At 43.5% G+C, this 27,093-nt stretch overlaps 1 protein-coding gene and 1 long non-coding RNA gene across 6 annotated transcripts in view; one reads left to right on the forward strand and one right to left on the reverse strand.

Moving 5' to 3' along the window:
• The window catches only part of LOC114020730, a 29,436-nt gene extending 14,355 nt beyond the window's left edge, over positions 1-15,081 (reverse strand). For all 3 annotated transcript variants that reach the window (XR_003565497.3, XR_006284494.1, XR_006284493.1), the window contains exon 1: positions 14,950-15,081. This is a non-coding gene — a long non-coding RNA (uncharacterized LOC114020730). The remainder of the gene's footprint in view (positions 1-14,949) is intronic.
• Positions 1-27,093, forward strand: part of USP7 (ubiquitin specific peptidase 7) — a 193,585-nt gene that overhangs the window by 77,900 nt on the left and 88,592 nt on the right. The window contains exon 1 of one of the 3 annotated variants that reach the window (XM_037910410.2): positions 15,693-15,820. The exons of the other annotated variants lie outside the window; for them this stretch is intronic. Within the exon in view, the coding sequence (XP_037766338.1) occupies positions 15,745-15,820 (76 nt within the window). The 5' untranslated portion in view covers positions 15,693-15,744. Of the gene's footprint in view, positions 1-15,692; positions 15,821-27,093 lie in introns of those variants that run through there. 3 annotated transcript variants of the gene reach the window in all.

A 27,093-nucleotide genomic window follows, 5' to 3' on the forward strand; every position in this document is an offset into this window, starting at 1 on the left:
AGATATGAAATAAAACGTAGAAGGCACTTCCCAAGTGCTTTAGTCTGCTCCAAGTAAAACCTAGGGACCTTTAAACATCAACCACATTGAGAAAGGCCTCATTAGGAAGGGTATGCAGGAAAAAATGGTAGGATATTAGGCTCATTAAAGAGTAACTCCAAATCCATCTTGGGATGGAATGTAGGATGAATCCATAGCATGACTGTGTCATTGTAAAGATGGTAGAAGGTAGATCAGTCAGTAGGCCTGAAACTCACTCTGTGAGCTGAAGTCACTACCATCACGAAAACGACCAAGTAAGAAATTTAAGCTTACAGGAAATGAATGGTTCAACAGGAGCTTTTATCAACTTCAGGCCACAGGAATATCTCTTGACACAGAGCTTTTTAGTAGGTGTGACGTTCCCCTCTGGTGTTGTCTGGACCAGTGATCTGCTAGGCCACTCCAATCCTTGACTCTGGGAGCCAGCCTTACCTTGCTCTGCTGTGAGAACCCCCACTCCTGGGTTGTTCATGCGCAGCCTCTAGCATGTAAGCTGCTCCCAGCTACTTGCAAGTGAATGACACTAGCCAATATCTCCAGTCCCAGACACACCCCTGGGAACCTCCGTCTTGCAGTGTCCAGTAATGCCCGCTGGATGCTACAAACTTATATAAGTTCATCAACTTAACAAATAAATGTATACGTACCAGGCTTGTTCTCCCAAGGGAGTCTCTGACACACAGCAAACTAAATGCACTACTTCATGTAGAATAAACAAACAGATTTATTAACTATAAAGCTAGATTTAAGTGATGATAAGTCAAAGCATAACAAGTCAGATTTGGTCAAAGGAAATAAAAGCAAAATGCATTCTAAGCTGATCTTAACACTTTCAGTGTCCTTTCAAACTCAGATGCTTCTCACCACAGGCTGGCTCTTCAGCCAGGCTCTCCCCTTTGACCAGCCATTCAGTTGCTTGGTGGAGGTGGTGGTGGTGGTGTCTTTAGATGTAGGTGGAAGAGAGAGAGAGCATGGCAAAATGTCTCTCCCTTTTATCATGTCCTTTCTTTCCTCCTGGCTTTGCCCCCTTCCGCCCCTTCAGAGTCAGGTAAGCATTACCTCATCGCAGTCCTAAACTGCCCAAAGGAAGGGGGTGACTCCTTCCAGCGTCTAACAGATTATTTTGTTGCTGCCTAAGCCAGTATCCATTGTTCCTGTGAGGCTGGGCTGGGTTTGTCCCATCCATGCCCTGATGAGGTGGGAATGCCTCTCTGTTCTTGGAGAGATTTTGCATGATCTTGTTTTAAGCCATGAGAATACATATTCACAGTATTCTTGCCAGCAAGTTAAAGAAGTATGGGCTGGATGAATGGACTATAAGGTGGATAGAAAGCTGGCTAGATCATCGGGTTCAACAGGTAGTGAACAATGGCTCCATATCTAGTTGGCAGCCGGTATCAAACGGAGTGCCCCAAGGGCTGGTCCTGGGGCCAGTTTTGTTCAATATCTTCATTAATGATCTGGAGGATGGTGTGGATTGCATCCTCAGCAAGTTCCCAGATGTCACTAAACTGGGAGGAGTGGTAGATACGCTGGAGGGCAGGGATAGGATACAGAGGGACCTAAACAAATTAAGAGGATTGGGCCAAAAGAAATCTGATGAGGTTCAACAAGGACAAGTGCAGACTCCTGCACTTAGGACAGGAGAATCCCATGCACTGCTACAGACTAGGGACCAAGTGGCTAGGCAGCAGTTCTGCAGAAAAGGACCTAGGGATTACAGTGGACAAGAAGCTGGATATGAGTCAACGGTGTGCCCTTGTTGCCAAGAAGGCTAACGGCATTTTGGGCTGTATAAGTAGGAGCACTGCCAGCAGATTGAGGGACGTGATCATTCCCCTCTATTCGGCATTGGTGAGGCCTCATCTGGAGTATTGTGTCCAGTTTGGGACCCCACACTACAAGAAGGATGTGGAAAAATTGGAAAGAGTCCAGCGGAGGGCAACAAAAATGATTAGGGGGCTGGAACACATGACTTATGAGGAGAGGCTGTTATTTAGTCTGCAGAAGAGAAGAATGAGGGGGGATTTGATAGCTGCTTTCAACTACCTGAAAGGGGGTTCCAAAGAGGATGGAACTAGACTGTTCTCAGTGGTACCAGATGACAGAACAAGGAGTAATGGTCTCAAGTTGCAGTTGGGGAGGTTTAGGTTGGATATTAGGAAAAACTTTTTCACTAGGAGAGTGGTGAAGCACTGGAATGGGTTACCTAGAGAGATGGTGGAATCTCCTTCCTTACAGGTTTTTAAGATCAGGCTTGACAAAGCCCTGGCAGGGATGATTTAGCTGGGGATTGGTCCTGCTTTGAGCAGGGGGTTGGACTAGATGACCTCCTGAGGTCCCTTCCAACCCTGATATGTCTATGATTCTATGATTTTCAGCCTCATAACTACATACATGAAATAATAACCTATAACCTTACTATAACATTACTGTAACAATTACTGTAACATCACTATAACAACTATGCTCAGTGCATTATGAGCCTTCCAAAGACACCCAACATGACAAACTTTGCATTGGATACCACACAATTATTTTATAAAGATGAACATGGGGTTCAGAGTGTCACGGTAGGAAACTTCAAAAGCATCCAGCCCCACATGAACTTGACATGGTGGTACAGAGACCCTGGTCTATCTTACACTAATCCATGATAAGTCAAAATGGTTGTCAAATGTACTTGGATGGAGTTACTCTCTATATTTTAGTCTCAGACAGGTGAAACAGATAGTCAAGGAGGTTTTGTGCAGCTCAGGTAAAGACGCCTACTTGGAGCTGCTTGCATCATACCATAGTCCCTTTCCACTTGGTCTTGTAAGGCCTTTTAAACTTGAAGCCCAGCCAAATGATGCTCAGCAGTCTTGTGTCCAAGTGACCAGGACGCAGTGGGGCAAAAGGTTCTGCCTTTCATATAGCGGTCCTGCCAGGCTGGTGAAGTGCATTGGACTATTTCAACAACCTCTTGTCTTTTGTTGAAAGACAGCTTATGCCCCTTTGGCTTCTGGTGCTGAGGCCCTCTGTAGAAGGGGACTGAGAGCCTTTGAAGCCACTCAACATGAAAGCATTATCATGAAGTAGAGCCTCACTTCCCTCCCTTGAAAGGAGGATTCAAATGAGTCAAAGAGCCAACATTTTGGCACAGCCCTCAGATTGGATGGTCACGGTGTGGCATTTGGGTGGGGGAGGCCATCCTGCAGGGCTAACATCCTGCAGGTGCTGGAGCACCAAAACACCAAAGCAAAGCACCTTGTAAGTACCAAGGCGCTGAAAACATTGAGGCACAAAAGGGTGGTGAGCACTAACAGCTCATCTGTGACAAAGCTCTAAAGAGGTCTCCACAGAGACTAGGAAAATCAAGTATCAAAGCAGGTTCCAACATTCAAGGAATTGCTCAAGGCAACAGCCTCAAATATTAGCACAGCTGTACTCATCCTGCAGGAAGCTCCTTTGCCAATTGCAGACAAGAAGGAACTGACTGTGATATCAGGAAGAGGGCATTTATACTTGGCAGGGGCAATGAGTAATGACCAGGAGGAATCCTGCCTCATATTCACCTCTGCTACTGCGTCCCTCAAGGGTCAAAAACTTAAAAGTTAATGGAGCTTCACCTGTCTTACAATAAGAAACTAAGATCTAGAAATGAGAATTCAGAACAGATGGTATCTTTAGGCCCGACTTCTCAAAGCTATTTAGGTACCTAATTCCCATTGATTTCAGTGGGACTTAGATACTTAAATATTTTTGAGAATCTGAGCCATTAGAGAATAAGCAATTTTTGAGTGATCTAAATATGGGGCATCTGAAAAACTGAGCTGGCAACACCCCCACTTTCACACACCCTGCTTTTTGTTTGTTTGATACAGTATCTCAAATATGGGCATACAGATTTTTGTTCATATTTTCCAAAATAACTTAGTGGCTCAGTCTCTGCACAAACAAGGAAATACAGCCCAAAGTCCAGCCTCTTAAGATTGAAGGAGACCGATATTACACTAAAGTCAGTGGGAGCTTTGATACTCATTTCAAGCAGGATTGGGTCCCTTAGAAAGCAGACTTTCTGAAATAAAGGTTCTGGCAGTTTGCTTTAAGCTGTGCCATTAGCAATAACTGGATTTTTAATATTCTTACTCAAATAATAAAAAAATGAATTGTATGCTCAATAAATTGCATTCAATATAATATTCATGATTAAATGCTGAAAATAAATAAGCGCAGTGAAGTTGCAATGTGTACTTTTGACTTCCCCTCTGCTGAGATTTCATTCATGCTTTCATCTCCTCTCATCCTGTCTATTGCAACTCTTTTCTCAGCGGTTCCCCCAGTCCCAGCTTTCCAGACTCCACCATGTGTAGAATGCTTCTCCTATGTACAAAGCACTCCCATCCTGAGACACCTCAACTGGCTCCAGTTTCATTTCAGAATCCCAGTTAAAAATCACTCCCATTATTTTTAAACCCCTCAGTAAACTTGCCTAAGGCTGCCACCCAGATGTTAATCTCTCTACTCTCTTCCCAGCTCTTTCTGCTCATCTGGTAACTGCCTCCTCTCTGCCCATAGCACAGTCTTAGCACTGGTGGTATGAGAACCTTCTGCTCTGCAGTTCCTGCATCCTGGAGCAGCATTCCTGTATCTTGCATTCATTCTTCATCTATTTTCAGATATCTGGAGAAATCTTTCCTCACTTTTATATACCTCTAAAAGGTATTCTCCAGAGAAGAAAAAGGTTGTGCCTTGTTTTGTTACAGTTTATAAAGAAGGGCTGAAGACATTTTAAAATATAGGTTTAGATTTTTTTTCTCCCTTTCCAAAAGAACCATTTTGACCTCTCTAATTTTGCTGGAAGACATATGGAAACAAGAGAACTAGTGGGAGTATGATGCTACAAGAGACTGAAACCTGAACAACTGAAGGCAGAGATTTTTAGTCAGGTTGTTTCTCCCAACACCTATTTAACTCAAGCTCCTAACAAACACTTAGTATAAAAACTCTATTTGTGAAAGATTCAACATCCTCCACACGTGCACTTTGTCAGCTGATGGCTAAGAAAATTCCCATTCCAGTTGTCTGGTCCTCTCCTCCAGCAAAAACAGGGGCAACAAGTGGTCATAATTCTGATATTCCTAAAATACAAACAGGAGGAGAAAGGCTGGTCCTAAGCCTTCAGTGGCCTTCATGCAGTCAGACCTCAGTGCCCATACAGAGCCTCATTGACTTCAGTTTGGACTCCATGTGGGTGCAAGGGCCTGCCTGCACAGATCTCCCTCCAGGATCGGGGCCTATATTTGAAAGAGAAAAATAACCCATGCCTTCCGGACCTTTTTTTCCTATTCATCACAAAATTAAATAAAAAGATCACAAACATATTTTCTCCAAATTAATCTTTCAATTTTCTCTCCTTCTGCAATTGTCCTGACTTGTTTTAACTTATTCATCATCCAGTAGCTCTTCTCTGCCACGTCCAGCAGAAACACCATTAACTTCAGCATTAACTGCCAGTGAAGGCTATAATAGTCTCCAACTAACTAATATTATCAAGCCCTATTAAGGCTTTGGGGCTAAAACTACATGGTGTTGGTCTACAAAAATAAGGCCCTGATTCTGCTATCTGCTCCATCCAGGCAGACACCTCCCCTCCTGCTCTTTGACTTCACTAGGCTCCCCTGTGCAGATCAGATTGTGGGATCAGGTCCTAACATTGTACTGAACACTGACAGATTCTAAATACCTAGTTTAAAATAAATAAAATCTACTAATTAATGTCTGAGAGATTAAACTAATACAACAGATAGTTTGGTGAAGCCCATAATACAACCTATGATTATGCTCCCTCAACCCTGTTTTTGCAATTTGAGGTTAATCTGGAGGGTAAGTGAAAAACAGAGAGAGTGTGTGTCATTTGTGGAGAAAAGGTAACAATGAATGAGTAGCATGGAATAAATGGAGAGAGAATAAGTGAATGAAGGGATTGGTAGAGAAGAAGTTGTTCTTATGATTATTCCTGAGGGTGGGGATGGAGTAAGAGGTGGAGGAAATAGGACTGGGAGAGACTACACTTGTAGGTTTTACATTTATGCTTGGGTAGTCATTTGTTTTGTACACAGAAAAAATTAAACTAAACATCAATTTGGGGAGGTGTTGCATAGGCAAAAAGTGGATGTGTTCAGGATGGATGAATAACGTGCATGTTTAGTCCCTCTGCTTTTGTCACATTGTGTCACAGATTTATTTTCACTTAAGCTTGGTTGCTTGTGCTTATTATTTATATTACAGTAGTGCCTAAAGACCCCAATCGAGATCAGGACCCCACTGGGCTAGGCAGTGTACATACAAAAGGTAAGAGACAGATAGCCCCTGTTCCATGGCTTCATCCCTTGCCACTAAATAGATAGGACAGTGAAAGTAATATCATCCTTTTACAGATAGAGAACTGAGGAACAGAGAGATCAAGGTCCAATCCAAAGCCCACTGAAGTCAATTCAATCAGCCCCCTGTTGACTTCCCCAAGGCCACACAATAAATCTCGCCACTGAAATATACTAACACAGATAAAGACAGTTGCTTCTACTGATTAAAGAACAGATCTTAGTTTGCAATCCTGGTTCAGACAATGGATCAGTATGTGACCTTGGACAAGTCACTTAACCTCTCTGGTAAAATGGAGATTTTAATACTACCCTTACAGAGCAGTTATGAAGATTATCAACTAATATACAAACACTTTGAGAGTCTCTGAATGAAGTTATTAATACATAGTGCTTATCTAGTTATTATTAGACTGGCAGGTTGAAGCATTTTGGCAGGGCCATGTGTGTCATGTTGATAGGAGGGATCCATTTCCAGTGCTGGCAGTTTGGCATCTTTCACTAACAATAAATTCACTTTAAACAGGACAATTCCTAATATATCTAATTTGTTAGATACTTTTCAACTTTACCTTCTCTTTTACACTTGGCGAAAGCTACTCCTATCACAACTAAACATAGCTGATTAATCAGAGTTGTATAGACTAGATGAACCATTCCTTCCATTCCTTTTTTACTTTGGGTATATATCATTGTAACTCTTTGACTTCACAATTTACTGTTTGCAGCAAAACTTGATGAGGAAAAAATCATTTTACTTTTCAAAGATGGCAAACAACAAACTGGATCATCACTAAGCAGTTTAAATGCAAACATACAATTTTTAGCAAAAGAGACTTGTTTTTACTGGAAAATTAAAGTGGATCGATTCTGTGCAAGGAAAAACAAATCCCAGCCAAGGAGATAAGTGTCTTATCTTGACTTTCTTTGAAAGTCATGTGAAAGATGTGTTATTAATTGTGGCTTTGGAGAAAATATACTTGAAATCATATAAACCAAATCTTTAAATTGTTAGCGACGTTTAGATATAATTGATCCACCATGTAGCAATATTTATGGATAGTGCTTCATATAGCTCTTTAAAAAAATGTTGCCATAAAGGGACACCATCAATTTGAAATAACCGTTCCCTGAAAATGTTGAACTTACAGGGTTTTGGTTTTTTTACAATTAACGCCTAACATTACTACAACTGAAGGAAGTTAGCAGACAAATATTTCTCTAATTTTTTACTTTTATTTGTACCATCAGTAGCTATTAGCCAAGATGGTCAGGGATGCAATCCCATGCTCAGGGTGTCCCTAGCCTCTGACTGCCAGATGCTGGAACTGGATGACAGGGGATGGATCACTTGATAATTGTCCTGTTCTGTTCATTCCCTCTGAAGCATCTGGCAGTGGCCACTGCTAGAAGACAGGATACTGGGCTACATGCACAATTGGTCTGACCCAATATGGCTGTTCCTATGTTTGTATGTTTCATGGCACAGTATGGCTAATTGCATTTTCTCTTTCTTGTGATGGCATGACATCATTCTCGTGAAGCATGTGCACATGCTTCCCAGGGCCCTACAAGAGGTTTTTCACCAGTAAGAGCAAAGCTTGTGTTATTTCACTTTTCAGGGCAGAAAAGATGTCTCCTCTTCCCCTGGTGTCTGCACAAACCCAGGGTACAATAAGAAGCCTAGTGCAATAGCCTCCTTCTTTGCTCCCCAACCACCTGTATGGGTCACAGGAGTACCAGATGCTTGGCAGGGGGCTAAGAGAATTCTCCTTCATTCCCCAGACCCAACTGCAAGACAGGGAGCAGCAGAGATCTAGTAGAGCATGCGGGGAAACATCTTTATCATACCATGAACCCCAAAATGAGACGGGGGAGTACCTGCCAGCAGCAGGAAGAGGTGTTGCAAATCTATGCCCCGCGGAAGCACCCAGGAGCAAGTGAAAGAAAAAGCACCTGGCTGGGTGACTGGCACCCTGCAGTGTCCAGGGAGAAGCCAAGAGACAAGAGCTAGTTAGGGAGGAAAAAACAGAGCTGCAAAAGGCCAGGAGCAGCTGGCCTGAGACAGGAAGGCCACTTCCCACCCACTCAGGCTCTGCCTATATTAAGGAAATATGTACTGATGTAATTACATTGATATAGTTACACCAGTGCAAACCTCTTAAAGGGGCTTACACTAGTGCACCTTAATCCAGCAACACAAAGAAGTAAACTGCAACAGGATAGGTCCTGCTTTTCCCAGTGCAGAGCATGTCCATTAGCGGTTTGTGCTGGCATAACTACCTTGATGTAATTACACCAACGTAAATTCCCTCAGTATAGACATGGCCACATACAGGACTCAGCTCTCTCTTGCAGGATAAGGAGAGAGCAGAAGCCTTACACAAGGCAGCAGGTGGCTGGAAGGGATCCCCTGCTGGAGCTAGGACAGCGAGTGGAGCAGGCTGGGAAGCAATTTGCATCCTTTGCAGGAGTTGGGCCAGGCAAGCAGCAGCATCTCCTGCTTCTATTTCAGCTTCCACTGTGGGAGCCAACACGAGCCAGGCCTGGAAGGCAATGGGGATCCTACTACAGGCACCAGACAGGAATGGGGGCCAGAAGGTCAGTGGTAAACTCTACCCCTCAGTGAGAATAGGGTATCCTTGTTCCTGATCTAGATTACTCTGTGGAAGCTAGATGGAGAAGCAGGGGCTAGGAGTGTAGTTGGCATCTTCATCCCCTGCTCTGTCTGCAGGAACAAGATATTGGGCTAGGAATACAAAAGGAAGTGGAGATCTGTGCCAGGCTCTTCTCTAGAAGCCAGGGTCAGGCTGACTGTACAGCTTGGACTGGCTTTTACTTTTAGCTGTCTCCCTTCCTATGCACAGTCATACTCTTCTGTTTGTGAGGATCATTTATACAGTGAGTGAGAAAAACAATTTTAAATATAATTTCAGAGTCTCAGGGGCAAGTCACCTCACCAGAATGAAGTTACTTCCTTTGAAATTGACTAATTTCAAGTTGACAGTGTTCCTTTAAGATCAGGTATTATTTTGTATTATGGTAGTGCTGAGAGGCCTCAGTTGGGACAAGAGCCCTATTATCCTACACAAACACACAGTAAAAGACATTCCTGGCTCTAAAGCACTAACAATCTGAGCTCCTGGTCCTGCCAACTGATCCAGGAGGATGAACCCCACTGATTTCAGTGATGATTTGTATGGGCATAAGGGCCTGCAAGAGTTGATCAACTTGCAAGATAGGGTCCTAAGTCAAAACAAGTTGCAGTAAGTGAGTATAAAAAACAAAAGGAAGGAGTGAAGGAGGAAAGACAAGGATAGCAGCAATAGGAACATATGGTTACATAGACTAACTAGGTGCACAATTTCCCCATTACAGATTTTTACCTTTTTTTTTTTTGTATTTTTTTTGTAATATCAGAAATATCTGGTGGCTGCTTGCCTAACCACGTTCAGTAAGCAATTTACCACAGGTATCACAGTAGAAGAGAGTCTTGAGGAGGGATTTGCAGGAGTACAAGGTAGTGGCCTTATGAGTTAGTTTGGGGAGGGTATTCCATGAAGTTGTGGCAGTGTGGAAGAAAGCGCAAAGGTGCTTGCAGGAGAAATGGAGAAACAGGCAATCCAGGCTAGCATCACTGGTGAGAAAAATGTGGAGCAGAATGTCAGGCGAGATAGACAATAAAATGTAAGGATAGCCAAATAAGAATGGGCTGTGTTGTGAATGTTGTTAAAAGTAAAGATGAGAGCTTTTATTTGATGTGTTGAAGAAGGGGAAATCAGTGGAGGGACTCTTACGGGGTTGGCATGGGTCAGAACAATGAGTTAGGAAGACTTATCTTGGCAGTATTGTTTTGAATGGATCTGAGGTGGACAAGATGGATTTGTATATGTTGAACTGTGGGCAGTATTGTTTTGAATGGATCTGAGGTGGACAAGATGGATTTGTATATGTTAAACTGTGGACTTCAGGTTAGCTTGGTCAATTTATTATGATTTGTACTCCTTGTGTAGAAAAAAGTCAAACACTGTAATCACTGGTTATTATGAAATGGTACCAAAAAAATCCTTGCTGTGTAATTATTTCATAAAAGCATTTGAGATGATTAAATACAATTCCTTTGAATTTACCTCCTTCTAGACATCAGTATTAAAATTTCTTTCATATAGATTGGCTGTCCATAGATATATTTATAAAATATAAAGGGCGTGTTTTCACTTAGATTTTTCAAAAGAGTGTAGTATGTTTTAGTCTACATTGCATTTTGAATCTGTAAACCATAATTCTCTAAAGAACCAACTCATTTTAAATTAAGATGAGTCTCCATGGGTGGATGGCACTTAACTGTGATATTCCATCTTATTAAACTAGTGATATAGGGTAGCCACTTCCCATTTAACAGGAAAATTCCTGACTGTTGCCCCATATCTCCCACAAGGTTTTCTATAGGTCTATTTTGCATTTCTTCTGCTTTTGTAGAACAATGGGAGATGGTAACATCTAATGAAAATGTAAAGTGTCATAGTAAAATGTCACCTTTCTGAGCTCTCCCCTTTTCATCTAAGACTTTCAGAAATTAAGTGGGTATCCACTCCAGTCTTCTCTGCAGGAGGAGGAGCAAAGGAATTTTGGTTCCAGTGCTTAGCTTCTGAGAACAGTGGTTACCTTAAAACAGCTCAAATCCAGAAAAGCTAACATATGTGATGGGATATTTTTTAATACCTGTGTTCTTCTTAGTATGGGATTGAGGGTTGACATTATGAGAAGTTGATTGTCTTTTTATTATGATGGAGTTGTTTTTCCTTTCGTTTGGACCTTGCCTACTACCCTGATCTCAGTGACTGAGGAATTAGATAGTAACAGATAGGCATCCAACCACAGGAGTGTAAGAAAATTGTGTGTCTTGTATTGGGAATCACTGATGGAGGAATGAAGGTGTCAAAAACCTGTGCTAGTGAAAGATTTGGTAGGTGGGACTGGAAGTCATTGAGAAGGGTTATCTTTGGTTTCTGCGGAGCAGAGGTGGGGATGGGAAAGGGTGGCAGTAAGGAAGGACTTTCTGTAAGCTATTAAAGTTGGGGACAGATTAAAACACTAAGGATCGATAAAGGGGCTCCCACCTAGAACTCCTTCCTGTGAGCTCGAGTGCAAATTTGTAGACCTTCAGGGTATGCTTTCGCCTGAGTAGATATTGGGATAAATCTGAGAATATTTTTTCTCTAAATTGATGTTTGGGGGTGAGTGGGAGGGGTGACAAGGAGAGCTGGAATCTATTTCTGGATAAAGCCAACTGGCAAATAGTTTAACTATTGTTTTTAAAACTGTATGAAGCACTAAACCGCAAATCTTGAACTCAAGTCCAGCTAGAGGAGCAAAGCTGGGTGTTGAGTAAGAACGGCCATACTGGATCAGACCAATGGTAAGTCTAGCCCAGTATCCTGTCTTTCAACAAGAATGAACAGAATAGGGCAATTATCAAGTGATCCATGCCGTCATCCAGTCCCAGCTTCTGGCAGTCAGAGGTTAGGGACACCCAGAGCATGGGTTGCATCCCTGATCGTCATAGCCAATAGCCATAAATGGACCTATCCTCCATGAACCTATCTACTTATTTTTTTAATTCAGTTATACTTTTGGCCTTCACAACGTCCCCAGGCATCCGCAGGTTGATTGTGCATTGTGTGAAGAAGTACTTCCTTTTGTTTGTTTTAAACTCGCTGTCTATTTCATTGGGTGACTCCTGGTTCTTGCGTGATACGAAGGGGTAAATAACACTTCCCTGTTCACTTTTTCCACAGCATTGAAGATTTTATAGACTGCTATCATATCCCCCGTTAGTCATCTATTTTCTAAAATGAACAGTCCCAGTCTTTTTAATCTCTCCTCATATGGAGGCTGTTCCATACCGCTAATCATTTGCGTTTCCCATCTCTGTATCTTTTCCAATTCTAATACAGAATACATCTTTTTTGAGATGGGGTGACCAGAACGGCTTTCACTGTTCAAATGGTGGGCATACCATGGATTTATATAGTGGCATTATGATATTTTCGGTCTCACTATCTATCCCTTTTCTAATGATTCCCAACATTTGGTTAGCTTTTTTTTTTTTTTTTAAACTATTGCTGCACACTGAGTGAATGTTTTCAGAGAATTATCCACAGCTCCAAAATCTGTTTCTTGAGCGATAACAGAAAAGTTAGACCCCATCATTTTGTGTGCATAGTTGGGATTAAGTTTTCCAATGTGCATTCCTTTGCATTTATCAACATTGTATTTCATCTGTCATTTTGTTGCCCAATCAGCGACATCTCTTTATAACTTTTCGCAATCAGCTTTGGACTTAACTATTTTGAGTAATTTTCCATCATCTTCAAATTTTGCCACCTCACTGTTCACCTCCTTTTCCAGATCATTTATGAATATGTTGAACAGCACTGGTCCTAGTACAGATCCTTATGGGAACTCCCCCTTATGGGAACACCATTTTCTCCATGGTGACAACTAACCATTTATTCCTACCCTTTGTCTCCTATCTTTTAACCAGTTACTGATCCATGAGAGGATCTTCCCTCTTATCCCATGACTTACTTTGCTTAAGAGCCCTTGGTGTAGGACCATGACAAAGGCTTTCTGTAAGTCCACGTATACTAAATCAACTAGATCACCCTTGTCTACATGCTTGCTGACTCTCAAAGAATTGTAATAAATTAGTGAGGCATGATTTCCCTTTACAAATGTTGAGTTGACTCTTCCCAACATATCATATTCATCTATATGTCTGATAATTCTGTTCTTTCCTATGTTTTCAACCAATTTTCCTGATACTGAAGGTAGGCTTATTGGCCTGTAATTGCTCTGACCACCTCTGGAGTCTTTTAAAAATCATCAATACATTAGCTACCCTCCAGTCATCAGATACAGATGCTGATTTAAGAGATAAGTTACATGCCACATTTAGTAGTTTTGCAATTTCATATCGGAGTTCCTTCAGAGCTCTTGGATGAATACCATCTGGTCCTGGTAACGTATTACTGTTTACTTTATCATTTTTTCCCCAAACCACCTCTATGGAGACCTCAATCTGGGACAGTAACTGAGATATGTCACCTAAAAAGAATGGCTCAGGTGGGGAATCTCCCTCACATCCTCTGCAGTGCAGACTAATACAAAAAATTCATTTAGCTTCTCTGCAACTGCCTTGTCTTCCTTGAGAGCTCTTTTAGCACCTTGATCATCCAGTGGCCCCACTGATTATTTGGCAGGCCTCCTGTTTCTCATGTACTTAAAAAAGTAGATGTACTGGGCTTGGTGGGGGTGGGGAGGACCCCTTCGCTTATTCCAAGCTATTTTATGGTTGTTGAGCTGCTCCACAGAGGCTAGTACAGCTCAATGGCTAGAGTAGTTTCTGTGGGCCCTCAGGCACCTCCTCTCTGCTCTGAAAGGAAGGATATGAATAAAAGCAGTTCTTCTGGCCCCATTCCTGGTCCTCTCACACCCAGCCCACACACGTCCTTCCTTTTCCTATCCCTGCAGTGCTGCTGCACAGGACAGGGCTCCATGGGTGGACAACAACTCACAGTCTCCTAAATCCAAATCACGACTCACAGCCAGCAAACTCCAGTTCTTCTGAGAAGGGGCCCTCCACAGCACAGATAAAGGAGTTGGATTTGCCCCCAAAAGATAGTTTAGATTCACTTATAATTTTATAAATTGGAACAATAAACAACAGATATTAGAAGTGGAACAGACCACACCCTGCCAGTACTAGATTGTTCCCTACAGTAGATTTTCTAGCTCTTTGGGAAACCTAGCTTTAGGTGGCTTAAGTGCTTTCCTTAGGGTAGACTGTAGAACTCCCATCTCACCATCCCGAAGCTTTGCCTCTTTAATACCACCAGTTACTCCTAGTCATACCCCCTTTTACCAGCCTCTTATGGATGTTTTTGAACACTTGGAAAACACACGGACATTTCCAGAGTTATGTAGACAATGAACTACCGCCTTATTTCACCGTACCCCAGAGCTGGGCTGGCTTGGGCTTGGCAGGAGAGGTGGACAATTGCTCAGCAATCTCTCTCTCTCTAGAAGGTAAAGTCAAAAGGGGGGAGGAGAGCCAGATTTGTTCCTATCTAATAGAGCAGCTTTTTTGGGTTGGGCCCTGTCCCCCCCCCCATGCCAGAGTGAGGGCCCTGTCTGCCAGGGAGGTGGTCTCTCTGACAAGGCCCGTGGAGCAGAGGGGCTCCTTGCAGAGGCGCTGGACGGAGCCGCGTATCCCCAGGGCAATCCCAGATGAGGTCCTGTCAAGGAGCGGCCTTCCTTCGTGTGGCGGGACCCCTGGCACAAGCTACTGGTCTCCTACAAGGCAAGGGGGACGCCTTCGCAGAGGCTCTGGGCGGAAGCGGGGTCTCTCCCAAGGCAGGCCCGGGCTGGGAGAAGGGTCCCGGGCAGAGGCCAGCAGGCTGATGGAGGCGCAGGGGCCGCTCCTGCGGGCGGCAGGCTCTGCAGGGCAGTAGCTGTTGGGAGGAGAGGGGCCTCTCACCGGCAGACAGGTCCCTAGCAAAGGGCTCCGCTGAGAGCAGCCTCTCCCGGGCAAAGGAAGCGGGCGGTGCAGCGCGTCCATCCGGATGGAGCCCTTGTAACTCCTCCCCTCCTCTCCGCTCCAGCCTCCTGTGGCGGCGGCGGCGGCCCGGCGCTGTTCCCCCTCCCCGGCTGGCTGAGCGCCGCTGCCCCCCCATGCGGATGTGACATTTCACGGCGCTACCGCGGCCGCCATTTTGAGAGAGACAGAGAGAGGCAGAGAGAAGCCCTGGCGCCTGCTACGCTCCCCATAGAGGCGGCGGCGGCAGCAGCGGCTGAGCAGCAGCAGCGAGCCGGGCGCAGGCAGCAGGGAGGCCTGCAGGCCGGGAGCAGGGCCCCAGCCTCGAGCGAGCGGCCTCCTGGGGAGCCGGGGGCCCGCGGCGCCTCCCCGACTCTCACCGCAGCAGGGATACCCGGCCGGGGAGGGGGAAGCGCCGGGCCCTAACTCCGGATCTCCCGGCCCCCGAGGAAGCCGCCGCCCCCGGCCGGTTCCCTCCTCCCCACCCCCTTCCCCCGACCGGGTGCCGCCGCCGAGATTGGGCGAATAGCGAGCAAATACGTGCGCGTCTCGCTGCCTCCTCCGGCCGCCCGCTCCCTGCCCGCCGGAGCCCAGCCGCAGCCCCCCGAGGCTGGTGCCCAGGCCCCGCCGCTGCCCAGGCCCTGCCGCCCCTCCGCCCCCTGCCCTCCCAACACAGGCCTGCAGCCCCCTGCAGGAAAGGCCCAGGCCGCCGCCGCGGAGCCACAGCCCCAGCCCGACATGAACCACCACCAGCAGCAGCACCAGAAGCCCGGGGAGCAGCAGCTGAGCGAGCCCGAGGACATGGAGATGGAAGGTAAAGAGCGGCTGGAGCAGGCGACGCAGGCGGCCCCTGCTCCCCTGAAGGCGCCCGGAGACCCTGGCTCGCCCCCCATTCCCTTTACTCACTGCCCCCCGCGCCCCAGCTCCAAACTCTCTGGTTCCCAGGAATCTGCTCCAGGCTTCTTCCCTACCTAACACGCCCCCTTACCCGTCTTCGGTCCCCTCTTCTTCCCCACAACCCACCCCTCTTCCCGGAGCCGCCGCGGGGAATGGAGCAGTGCTGATGGCCTGGCCTCGGGCCGGGGAGAGACCTGGAAATGCCCCCCGGGGCGGGGTGGGGGTGTTACCTGCACTTCTCGAGTGAAAGGGAGAATGGGGGAAAGTTTAGGGTTTGGAAAGTATGGCTGAAGAGCCTCCAGCGTCTGTGTGCCTGGGGCTGAGATACACCAGAGGGGTCAGATTTTAGGGTGCGACCCTTAAACGAATATCTTAATTCAGGGAGGAGAGATTGGGGTTCATAGCTGACGTATGGCTGAGGGTGGGGCCCGGGGCCTCTCGAAAAGGGGGTGCATTCTTCGGAGGGCAGGGTTTTCCTGGCTGTAGTGCAGGGTTTGCTTTGGTGGGCTGCCGTGACACTCGGGCTGGTCTGTGCTCTGGAAATGGGGTTTAATGGTGGGAGGATGTCTTTTTGGTGAGGAGGGATGTTTAGCACTCTCACCCTGTGTGGATGGGAGCGTGTGGCGGTCCAAGGGCCCAGTCAGTAGGGGAGGTGGGCTCGCCAGTAAAACCTCGGCTGAGTTAGGACTCATCCAGTGTAGACAGTGGGGTTCGCTGTAGGTAAAGGAGGGGCTGGGGATTCGGCTGGAAAGGGGGCTGTGCTCCCAAGGTGCGTGACCCTAAAGTGGAAGCTTTCCTCCTAGGATTAGGAGAAGGATTATTTTTAAGGGGGGGGTGATGCTGATTCAAGGGTATGGGTAGGCGAGGGAGGGGTTCCTAGTAGCGTTGCAGCTGTGACTCCTGAATGTGCTGCTGGAGCAGGCATAGGGGCGGGTGGTGGGAAGGTTTGTTTTTCTCTCGGTTGATTATTTTCCCAGTAGGTGAGCGATGAACGGTGGGTCAGGGGGCCTAGCGATGGATGGTTTTACGGGTTGCTTTCTCAGGGTAGACCTTAGTAATGCCTCTCCCAGCTCTGTTTTCCCCCGAGTGGATCCGGCCCCTGTATTTCTGCAGCCGCCTGGCCCGCCCCCTCTTCTGTGTTGTTGACTCTGAGAGCCGCGCGGCAGGGTTTTGCCTTGCAGCCCTTCCATTGTATCTGCACACAGCCTGCCACGCGAGATGCTCGCCATTTTTAATTGGGGCACTGATCTGAGGTTTATTTACAGAAAATGCATCGGACGGGGCCTAGCACGGGGTTCTGTGGCATTGTGTAGCTCTTACGTATTCCTGGGACCCTGATCCTGCACCGTCATGCTATTGCCCAGGAGAGTGTTTTGGAGGGGGAGGTTACTACGTTTCCAGTCTTGTTCTTAACCCCAGACCAGTACCCTCCAATGGTCTTGTTTGGGATAAAGTCAGTTGTACTTTTTATTAATCGTGGTTTTTTTTTTTTTATCTAAGGTATGAAGCTTTTAATTTGACTTGTTTCTACTGTAGAAAGTGTGTAAATACTTTATCGGAAACAAATAATGAATTCCAGCTGTAACTACCCTCCACTATTTGTATTGTTTATATTAATGGATTTTTGTCTTGCTGATCAAAAATATGAATTCACCTCAGTATTAAAAGGTGTCAATCATTATGAATGCAGGTATTCAAATCAACAAGAACAATCACCATCAAAGGCCAATTTAGTTATGAAATATGCAACAATTGTAGCAAATTTAGAATCTTCTACAACCAATCATGGGTTTGTACTATGATTAATAAAGCCATTTTACTGAAAGTTGGTCGTAGTCACTACTCACTATATTTAATGATGAGAAGGGCATTCCGTGAAACCCCTCTTTTTTAAAACCTAAGACTTTAGTGCACAATATGATAGATGAAGCACATGTGTGCTATTTCAGTGACTGGCATTGTTTAAAAAGAACCCCAAAACCTGTCCCCAAATTGCCATATATGGATTAGATTTTTTCATTGTAACCTCAAGAGACACATGTATGAGGTGAATTGGTTTAAAAAAATATCTGTTCACACCTATTTATATGTATGCATAAACATAATGTCTTGTGTATAATGAGTTTTCCAGCAGAATGTGCCATGGCCTCCAGCTATCTGCCTTGCTTTCAATATTTATTTCTAGTCTTTTAGAGTATTGACAGTGTTTAATGGTTCTCAGATTTTTATGGGCTTGATCCTGTAATGCACTGGGCACTCTGTGGGGTGCTGAGCACTTTCAAATCCCATTAAAGTCAGTGAATGTTAATGGTGTTGCAGAGTTGAGTTCTATAAGCAGAGAGAATACAACTCTTTACAGGTAAGCCTAAGCCTCTTGGTGATCCCAACAATTTTACATTAAGCATTCCCACTTAAAAATTGTATGGATGTATCCCAATTTTGAAATCTCAATGCTCCATTCCAGAAATCTATTCAAGCCCTCATAGGCTGATAAAATTCACACTAATGGTTCAAAATGATCATATGGACATATTAATCTGTTTGAGAATTTGTTTGCACTAATGGAAAGCTTAACAGAGTTTAGATTCTATACCTTTTTGGAGTGTTTGATTTTCATGAGAAATTAGTTTAGGTGCACTAGATCATTTAATCTAGACTCTTGTTCCCTTTCTGCTGAAAGACATGTATTTGCTTATATGTGTTCCCTTATTTTACTGTAGAGAACTGTGTTCAACTTTCTAATGTATGGATGTAGATACTTTCCTGAGAAGAGATAAATTGTCTTTGGAAACTGATAAATTATTTAATAAAACATAGCTCTCAAATCTGACACTGTTTTATGCATGTTAAATGCCATTCTCCATTGAGAGATCAGATTAGATTTAGGAGGTATGTGAAGAATGCATGATGGAAAACTGAATGCACATCTTGACTTTTGAATTTTGTGAAGCCTACTCACTTATTTGCTGTGCAGCTACACTGGACAGTTTCAAATGAGCAGAATTACAAACAAAACTATTGAATCAGTGGAATTAAGTTCTGCCAGTTTGAATGTGACACTTTGTGGATACCTGTCCCTGTTTCTTTTGCTTTTGTGATCCAGTTGACTCTGTTCTCTTCCTTGAACGTCGTGTAGCCCATAAAGTGTAAATATCAGAAACGGTAGACATCCAGGAAGATCAGATTGTAAAAAGAAATACTAAGAAAAGACTTCTTTACATTTTAGATAGGAAAGAGGTGTAATTTAGTCAGCAGGTATGGAAGTGGCAGCAACAGGCTTTGAAAAGGAGTAGGTATTTATGGGGCCGTACGCTATGCAATCTACCCTATTTGCTGTGTTATATTGAACAGAATAATGTAGTATTATGAGTTGGCTTCATTATACGCGTTCTTGACACATATGGTGGTTGACATTTTTAACCCTATTTATTGTGATAGAATATAGTTCCTTGCTGAGTTTACATTTTAAATATAGGATTTATATGGAAAGGTAAAAATAATGCTGTTCAGTAAATGCTGACCTTTTCTGTGTACTTATTGTAAAGTCAGCAAATAGTGTTTGTGTAGTATATGGAGCTTGGCTTGTCATTTAAAAAAAACGGTGCTTTTCAGTTGCACTCCAAAGGAGACTTGCTGTACTAAATTCTAGGAAAGTTTTGTACAATCATATAACAAAGGAAAATCTGGGGTCCTGATGTGACTCCTATATAACTTGCTTCCAAGGTAAATTGTATTAGGATCTAGGCATATTCAAAGCACTTGATGCTTATATATAATCCATACAGTGCTTTTACCACTTCCCTTAAGAGACTATTTCACAGCCTAATTGATCTAGAAGGTGTTCCTGATGTAGTTTACATTTCCTTTTATTAATTTCTGCCCATTACCCTTAGTTATACTCCTGCATGTCATAGAAAGTACATTTATCTCAATTATGGTACCCTCCTTAATTCTGTTTAGTCAATTCCACTTTTAATTTTTCCTAATATGTCAATTTCTCTAACTTTCTGGTCATTTTTTGTTGCTTTTCTCAGAACTTTTTCATATCTGTCTGTTTTGAAGTGCCCAAAACTGAATCTAGTATTCCATGTGAGTTCACATGAGAGTCATTAAGAAAGAGCAGGGAGGGAAAAATTTACTGTGAAAAGTTGCATCTGCATGTGAAACCTAAAATTGCACTTTTTGCAGTATTATCCCATTGCAAGTTCATGTCTAACTTTCTGGTAACTATCATACCTTGATTTCTGCAGTATTTCTTAGGTTTGTTTTATAAACTGTGTTTCTTATGTTTTTTCTCATGGTTTAGCTTGCTTTTTTCAAAGTTATATCACATTTTATTTTTTACCTATTTTTCTAATATTTACCTCCCTTTAACTTTTTTGACCTCATGAGTGTTCTCAACTCCTCACAATATAATATCTACATAGATACTTAATATGGTGTTCATTCCGCATCAGAAAATATACTTTGTGAAATACAGATGATAGTGAAAATGTCATGGAATTCTTTTTTTGTCTGTGTGGTGGTCCTTGTCTCTGTTGAAGCCAAAGAATAATTTCTTTTGGAATCCTACATAATAACCTTATTTTTATGGATGAAGAGAACTGAATGGAACTGTTTCTGAGGCTCGTCAGCTCTGCCCTTTAATTTAAAAGAGCCCGTTCAAGACTCCCCTCTTTTTGTGTCCCCCCCCCCATCTCTTGTACTACTCCCAGCTTGGTAGTGATAAACTCAGGTTATAAGCTTGATCTACGTCTCTGAGTTTATGGACATTAAATTTAGCTTGTGAACATGGGTATCTTACATATCCAAGTGGTGTTCTCCTCCTCCCGCCCCTCCCTTTTCACATTTTCTCTGAGATGGGTGATGGTTGAATAAGATGGGATATACATGATGGAAGGGAGCAGACTATAAAGTGAAATTAGTCTGGAGGCTTAATGGCAGTGTATCCGGTAAAGAACACAGCTTAGTCTATTGTTCCCCCTCAACAACAACGTTTAGGGCCCTTCTTGAGGCAACCTACTTGACTCCGGGAAAGGAGTATGTGTGTTGTATCACTCTCAGATGACCACTTCGTGCTAGCTGAGGGAAGTATATCCAAGGTCTTTTCCCAGAGGATGGATATACGACCTCAACATCTGGGCAGTAAAATGGGATAGAGTTGGATTCAGGAATCCTCCAGGGAAGGAAAAAGGGAAAAAACTAAGACATTGTGGGATGCGAAATAAAATGTGCAAAATCTGGGGAGGCAGATGAAAGACTAAGAGAAGTGAACAGCTTAATTTTAAAGGGTGAAGGAGGACATTTTCAAAAACTCAGATTTACCTTTTTCATCCCCTCTTCCCAGTTAAGTGTGTGTGGATCCACCGTATCCAGAATAGGAATAAAATCTACTCCCTATCATTACTAGGGAACTATCCTAACATAACTGAAATCATCTGTGTAAAAGCACTGTAACCTTGTATATATTTGAAACTGAGATAGTCTTTGAGTCTGGCTTCACTAAATCAGTTTCATAGCTACAGAAAACTTATCACAAAGTAAATCTATGTAGTGCATCCAAACTGCAGCAGGTAAACCAGTTTAGCCAGAAGCCAGTACATGTTGCATGACATCATAGGATATTTGTAAGTGATTCGGGGTGTGTATGAGGGAAATACAGGGTTTAGAGCTTGTGACTTGTCATATTTCCTTATGTGTGTTGCCCATTTTTTAATCCTTCTTTACTTTTAAGTATTGTTTTCTATATATGGATGAAGAAAATGCTGATAACTTTAAAACTCCTTTGGGTTAGAATTACTGTTACTTAATTGTTTAGTTGAGAATTATTACTGACATATTTGTGTACTGCTGAAAAATGTACTTGATGATTTGCAGGATGCAAAATTAATAACCCTTAGAAAACTTTTTTCTTTCAAAAATATTTTTTTTTCCAAAGTTTCAATCTGCACTATACCTAGATTATCCTGTTACTGATAAACTTCTATAGTGAGGTGGGTTTGTTTCCCCGGAAGTTGGTTTGGAGGAGAGCAGGGGGCAGGGCATGTTGAACAGTAAGTCAAGCTATTAAATAGATATGCTTGCTTTTAAAACTTTTTTGCTGGTTACTTATGTGGCTTTATATAATGGTGAAATTGTTTCAGTAGTTTGAATGTGTTACTAGTAGCCAGTGTATTAATAAGTAAATGTATAAAGTAGTTTTGCAAATTGGAGTTATTGCAACAGAATATACAGCTGTTGGTACATTGTTGTAATAGGCTTAGCTTTAACCCTTATGTATTGCATCTAAATTCCTTTATATCAACTAATTCATATAGAAAACAAGCAATGCAACTTCAGAAGCTTTGAGGAAATTGACTGTTCTGAATGAGTTGCAAGCTTAAGGAAGAAAGTTGAGCTTGAAGAGAATCTGTGCCATTTTTCTATTTGAAATTGCCATACCTATTTAGAAAGCTGCTTTGGTGAACTGGAAAAAGTTCAGCTTCAAAACAATAACAAACTTTAGGACTCTGTAAAGACATTGCAAGAGAATATTGAGGCCTGGGGAAGGCAGTTTCTCCAATTACTTTGATCATACAGTGTCTGCAAAGGTGTTGGTTGTTTTTCAGAATATAAAAGCACTTTTAAAAATGGTCTTAATATCAGATTTCTTTTAAAGGCTGTTTTATAGGTTCTGTAGATAAACATAAGCATATGTATGCTATGACTGCAGATTGTATAAAACAAAATGTAAATGTTTGGGACCACCTGCACAAAAACTACTTCAAAACCAAACCAATTCAAGGCTAATTAGAATATATAAGTAAATATTCTTAAATTTTTATATTGGATCTGTATGTACGCAGTGTAGCATATCTTAATTTGTGTATTTAATTGACTTTTGAAAGATTCACCTAATGGTTACTCTAGGCATATGTAAATTAGAAATGCAAAGATTATTAAGAGATTATTCCTCACAAGTTTAATCATGGAGGATTAAACGAAAACAAACAGAATCACACTTAATACTCTAACTGTTCTCTGACATCTAAGAAAACAGGACTTTCAGTGTCTTTGAAAGTCTGAAGTCTTGGACTCTGTCAGACTAAGGGGCAAAATGAGTTCCATAGTGGAGGGCCCCTCAGAGTGTTGCCAGCAGCCTCCTGTTTAAACCAGGGGACTGAGTTCAAGCACTTCAGCTGATTCCTGCTACTGGCATAAAGAGAGAAAGAGGCAGTCTTTCAAGAAGCTACGTCCCAAATCACTTAGGAGTTTGTACATTAAAACCAACACATTGAGTTGTGCCCAGAAATAAACTGTAGGCCGTGCACATCACAGTAATGTGCTCTTTGTGCAATACACCCTTGCGAGTGAGCTGACACATTTTGCATTAGCCAAAGTTTTACATGGTCTTCAGAAATACTACAAAAGATATTAACATCCTATAAGAAGCAATCATTTATTACTTGTTATAATGATAACTAGTTTGTTTCTCTGCACTTTATTTTCTGTGGTGAGTTAGTTGTAGGAGGGAGAAATAGGTTGTAGGAGGGGAAGATAAAGCTTGTAAAAGAGCAGGGTTCTCCATGACAAAACTGGATTTTTCTTAAATTAGGGGATCAAATAAACTAATATAGAGTTCTTTCTGCACCAGTACACCATAGGAAGCATTAAGAAGAAAAGGAAAATAGACAAGGGCTAATGTAGAAGGTCACTGTATATACTTCATTGATAACTCTGATTGCTGTACAATTAAGTTTGATCTCATAATAGTGATTCTGCAAGATGTAACACAAGGCTGAATTCTTTAAAAGGGTGTATTCTTAAAGACTGGGACATCCTTAATCTCATTTCTGTATTTTTGTGTGAAGTGCCATGGGTTATCCTGGGAATTAGATAAAATGAGTCATACTGATCTCGGGAAAACTGAATCTAATGATACACTACACCACTTAGGTAAATATCTTTGGGAAGGGTATGGGAGGGAGTAGTCAAATCAGCACAGATTCACGGTAAGGATATAAAATATTTCTAACCTTTTTGGAGTCTTTTTTTTTTTTTTTTTTAAACAATGTTTGACAGTAGTGATCTGTGGACATAACTTAGATTTTGGTAAAGATTTTGATAAGGTCCCCTTATGAAAAATGGAAAAAGGAAAATAACAGTGGGTTTTGGGGGGAAAACTTCTGAATTTATCTGATCCAAAGTTCATTAAAATCAATGGGAATTGTACACTTAATTTAAATAGGTTTTGGATCTCGCCCAAGTGTTAGGAAACAAAATCATATTGTGATTGCTCCTTGGATTAAAGAGGGCTTCATAGTGGAGTGCCCCAAAACGCGAGTGCTAAGTATATTAATAGTTTAGTCAGTCTAGCAAGGAAGTGAGTTAAGAAGTATTGACAGATGTTTACAGAATTATGAAAGATAAAGGGAAAACTGATTCTTCCCTTTTTTTTAAAACTGTTCTATAATAAAAGATCAATGGGTTATTCTATGAAATTAGTGCAGAAGTTGTTTGTAAAACTCACTCCTAAAAAAAGACTATGGCTGAATTTTAGAAGGACTCGATAATTTTTATGACACACAGTAGTATTCATAGTCTGGTCCTGTATCTTATGCCACACTGTACACCTAGATTATGGGACACTGACCCCTGCAAACTGTCTTCCTTGGCTGCTCTTTGCTCCAGTACAATTAGGAAAATATCCCTTCGTTTTTTATATTTAATTCTATTTTACATTAACCCCAAATATTTCATCTTTAATCTGTTGCAGATTTTTGTACCACAGTGCATAATTGTTACAAAAGAGGGGAAGGTTTTGAGATTCAGATGGAGAACAGTTATTTTGTTAACATAGAAAGGCATTCTGTTTATAGCAGCCAAGAGGCATTTGAGGATTTTGTTACTGGGGAAAGGATGTTGTGCTCTTTCCCGTTTTTGTTGGGAATAGAGGTAACTTTAAAATCTTTTGTGGGTAAAAAATAAAAAAATAAGCTTTGGTGGGTAAAAAAACACTTCTTCAGGTTGCATCTGTTTCTTTCCTGGGCTAAGGTATCTTTTACTTTATGCAATAATAAGGAATGTTTTCAAAGCCAAAAAATCCATTTATTGAAAAGAAGCACAACTGCTTGGGAAACAGAAAGGGCAAGGGAGTGGAGTTGGGAACGGTACAATCACAGATTCGCGTATGTCCTGTTATCATACTCAGCCTTCCTGTCTGGAGTGCTGTGCAAAGAGTGCTGCACTTTAGGATGGCGAAACTGCACGATGATGGGGGTTGAGAGCAGTGGGTAAGGGTCGTAGTTTTCAGGGCTGGGTGGTGAAGCTACAGGTGTTGGAGGCAGCTGGTGGCCGTAAGAACCCAGATGTTGGGGAAAGTGGGTTGAAGGTGACATGGGGGCACAAGGGAAAGAGTTTTGGGACAAGGGCTGCGCGGGGGGTAGGGGGTGGGCGCGGTAGTGCTTCACCTGCATGGCTACGAGTGCCTGGATAGAGTCCGCTTGGCGCTCCATTATGCTGATCAGCCGATCCGTGCTTTGCTGCTGGAGCACCGCGCTTTTGTGCCGGCGCTCCTCATTCTGCTGGCGGATCCTCCTTTCCCTATCCCGCCACTCCTGCACTTTTCGATTTTCATTACTTGAATGCTGCATTACTTCATGCAACATGTCTTCCTTGCTTTTACATGGCCTCTTCCTGATTCTTTGGAGTCTTTCGGCCGGTGCTAACACGGACGGCTGAGATCTCAAAGTTGTATCTGTAAAGGCAAAATGCAACACTGAACAGAGGCAGCATTGTTCACACCAGACAGAGCAATGATTCCCCCATACTTAAGGGCCAGCACAGTCTACACAATAGCATAATTTGCCCGTCCCAAAGCGAGCGCACATAACCCACGGGAGCCCCAAAACGGTGAGTAAGCACAGGGTCAAGCGTGACTGATTGTTTCATGGCTGTACTGTTCTCTGGGTTTCTGTGCCTTGGGAAGAGCCAACAGCGGCAGGGGGTCCCTATACTGAACGCTGTCCCCACATTTTCCACAGGAGTTCATCCTGGAAGGTATCTCGCTGCTGAGGGTGACCTGGGAAGCAAGGGAGGGTCTTCTACTGCAATGCGGCTTCCGCCCTGGCCCATATGCAGCTTGCCTATGTGCAGCAATGGTCCCCCCGCCCCTCACGGCACAGTGGCACAGACAAGTTAGCCTGACTGGGACAAGGACCACAGTGGCTCTCCCGAGAAACCTGCGCAAGCACATTACCCAAGTTCTGGATGAGACCTTTGAAGAGATCACTGAGGCTGATTACAGCGATGTGCAAGAGCAAATCAATGCCCTATTCCACATCTAGGCTTGCATGAAGCCCTAACCTGCACCGAATAACTTCCTTCCCAAAATAAAAGCCACTTACCGGAACCTCCTCTGGTGTTTGTCCTTCTCCAAGTACTGGCTGCTGCGACTGGCTACCTTCCTCCTGGCTGCATGCATCTAGGGTGTCCTCCTCCGCCTCATCACCCTCGCTCCCACTTTGCTGCTGCTCCTCCTGCCTTGTCGCACTGAGCTCTGAAGTGTCCATGGTGGTCTTCGGAATGGAGGTGGGGTCGCCCCCCCAGGTATCGCATCCAGCTCTTCGTAAAAACGGCAGGTCACAGGGGCAGGACTGGAGCAGCTGTTTGCCTTGCAGGTTTTGCGGTAGGCATTCTGCAGCTCCTTCACTTTGATCCTGCACTGCAGTGCATCCCGGTCGTGGCCCCTTTTCATCATGTCCCTTGATATCTGCCCACAGGTATTGTAATTCCTATGGCTGGAGCACAGCTGGGACTAGACAGCTTCCTCCCCTCAAACGCTGATGAGATCCAGCATCTTGCCATTGCTCCATCCTGGGGATCGCCTGGTGCGTGGAGGCATGGTCACCTGGAAAGATTCGCTGAGAGCACTCCACGCCTGGCTGAGCAAACAGGAAGGGGATTTTTATGAGACCCACCCGGAGAATTCAAAGAGTGGGTCTGATGGTTGGTCACCTGAGGGCAGGGCAGTAGAGTTTAAAGTGATGACCAGAGTGGCTAGAACAGGCATTGTGGGACACTTCTGGAGGCCGATCAGAGTGCACTAACAGACCAGTGCGTCTCCAGTGGGGGCGCAGCAAACGTTATTCCACTCACCGAGGTGGAGTACCAGGAGTGCTCTAGCCACGGAGTCAGAGCGCTCCACGTGCC

The sequence above is a fragment of the Chelonia mydas genome, chromosome 10 (assembly GCF_015237465.2).
Source record: "Chelonia mydas isolate rCheMyd1 chromosome 10, rCheMyd1.pri.v2, whole genome shotgun sequence".
Classification (NCBI taxonomy): Eukaryota; Metazoa; Chordata; order Testudines; family Cheloniidae; genus Chelonia; species Chelonia mydas.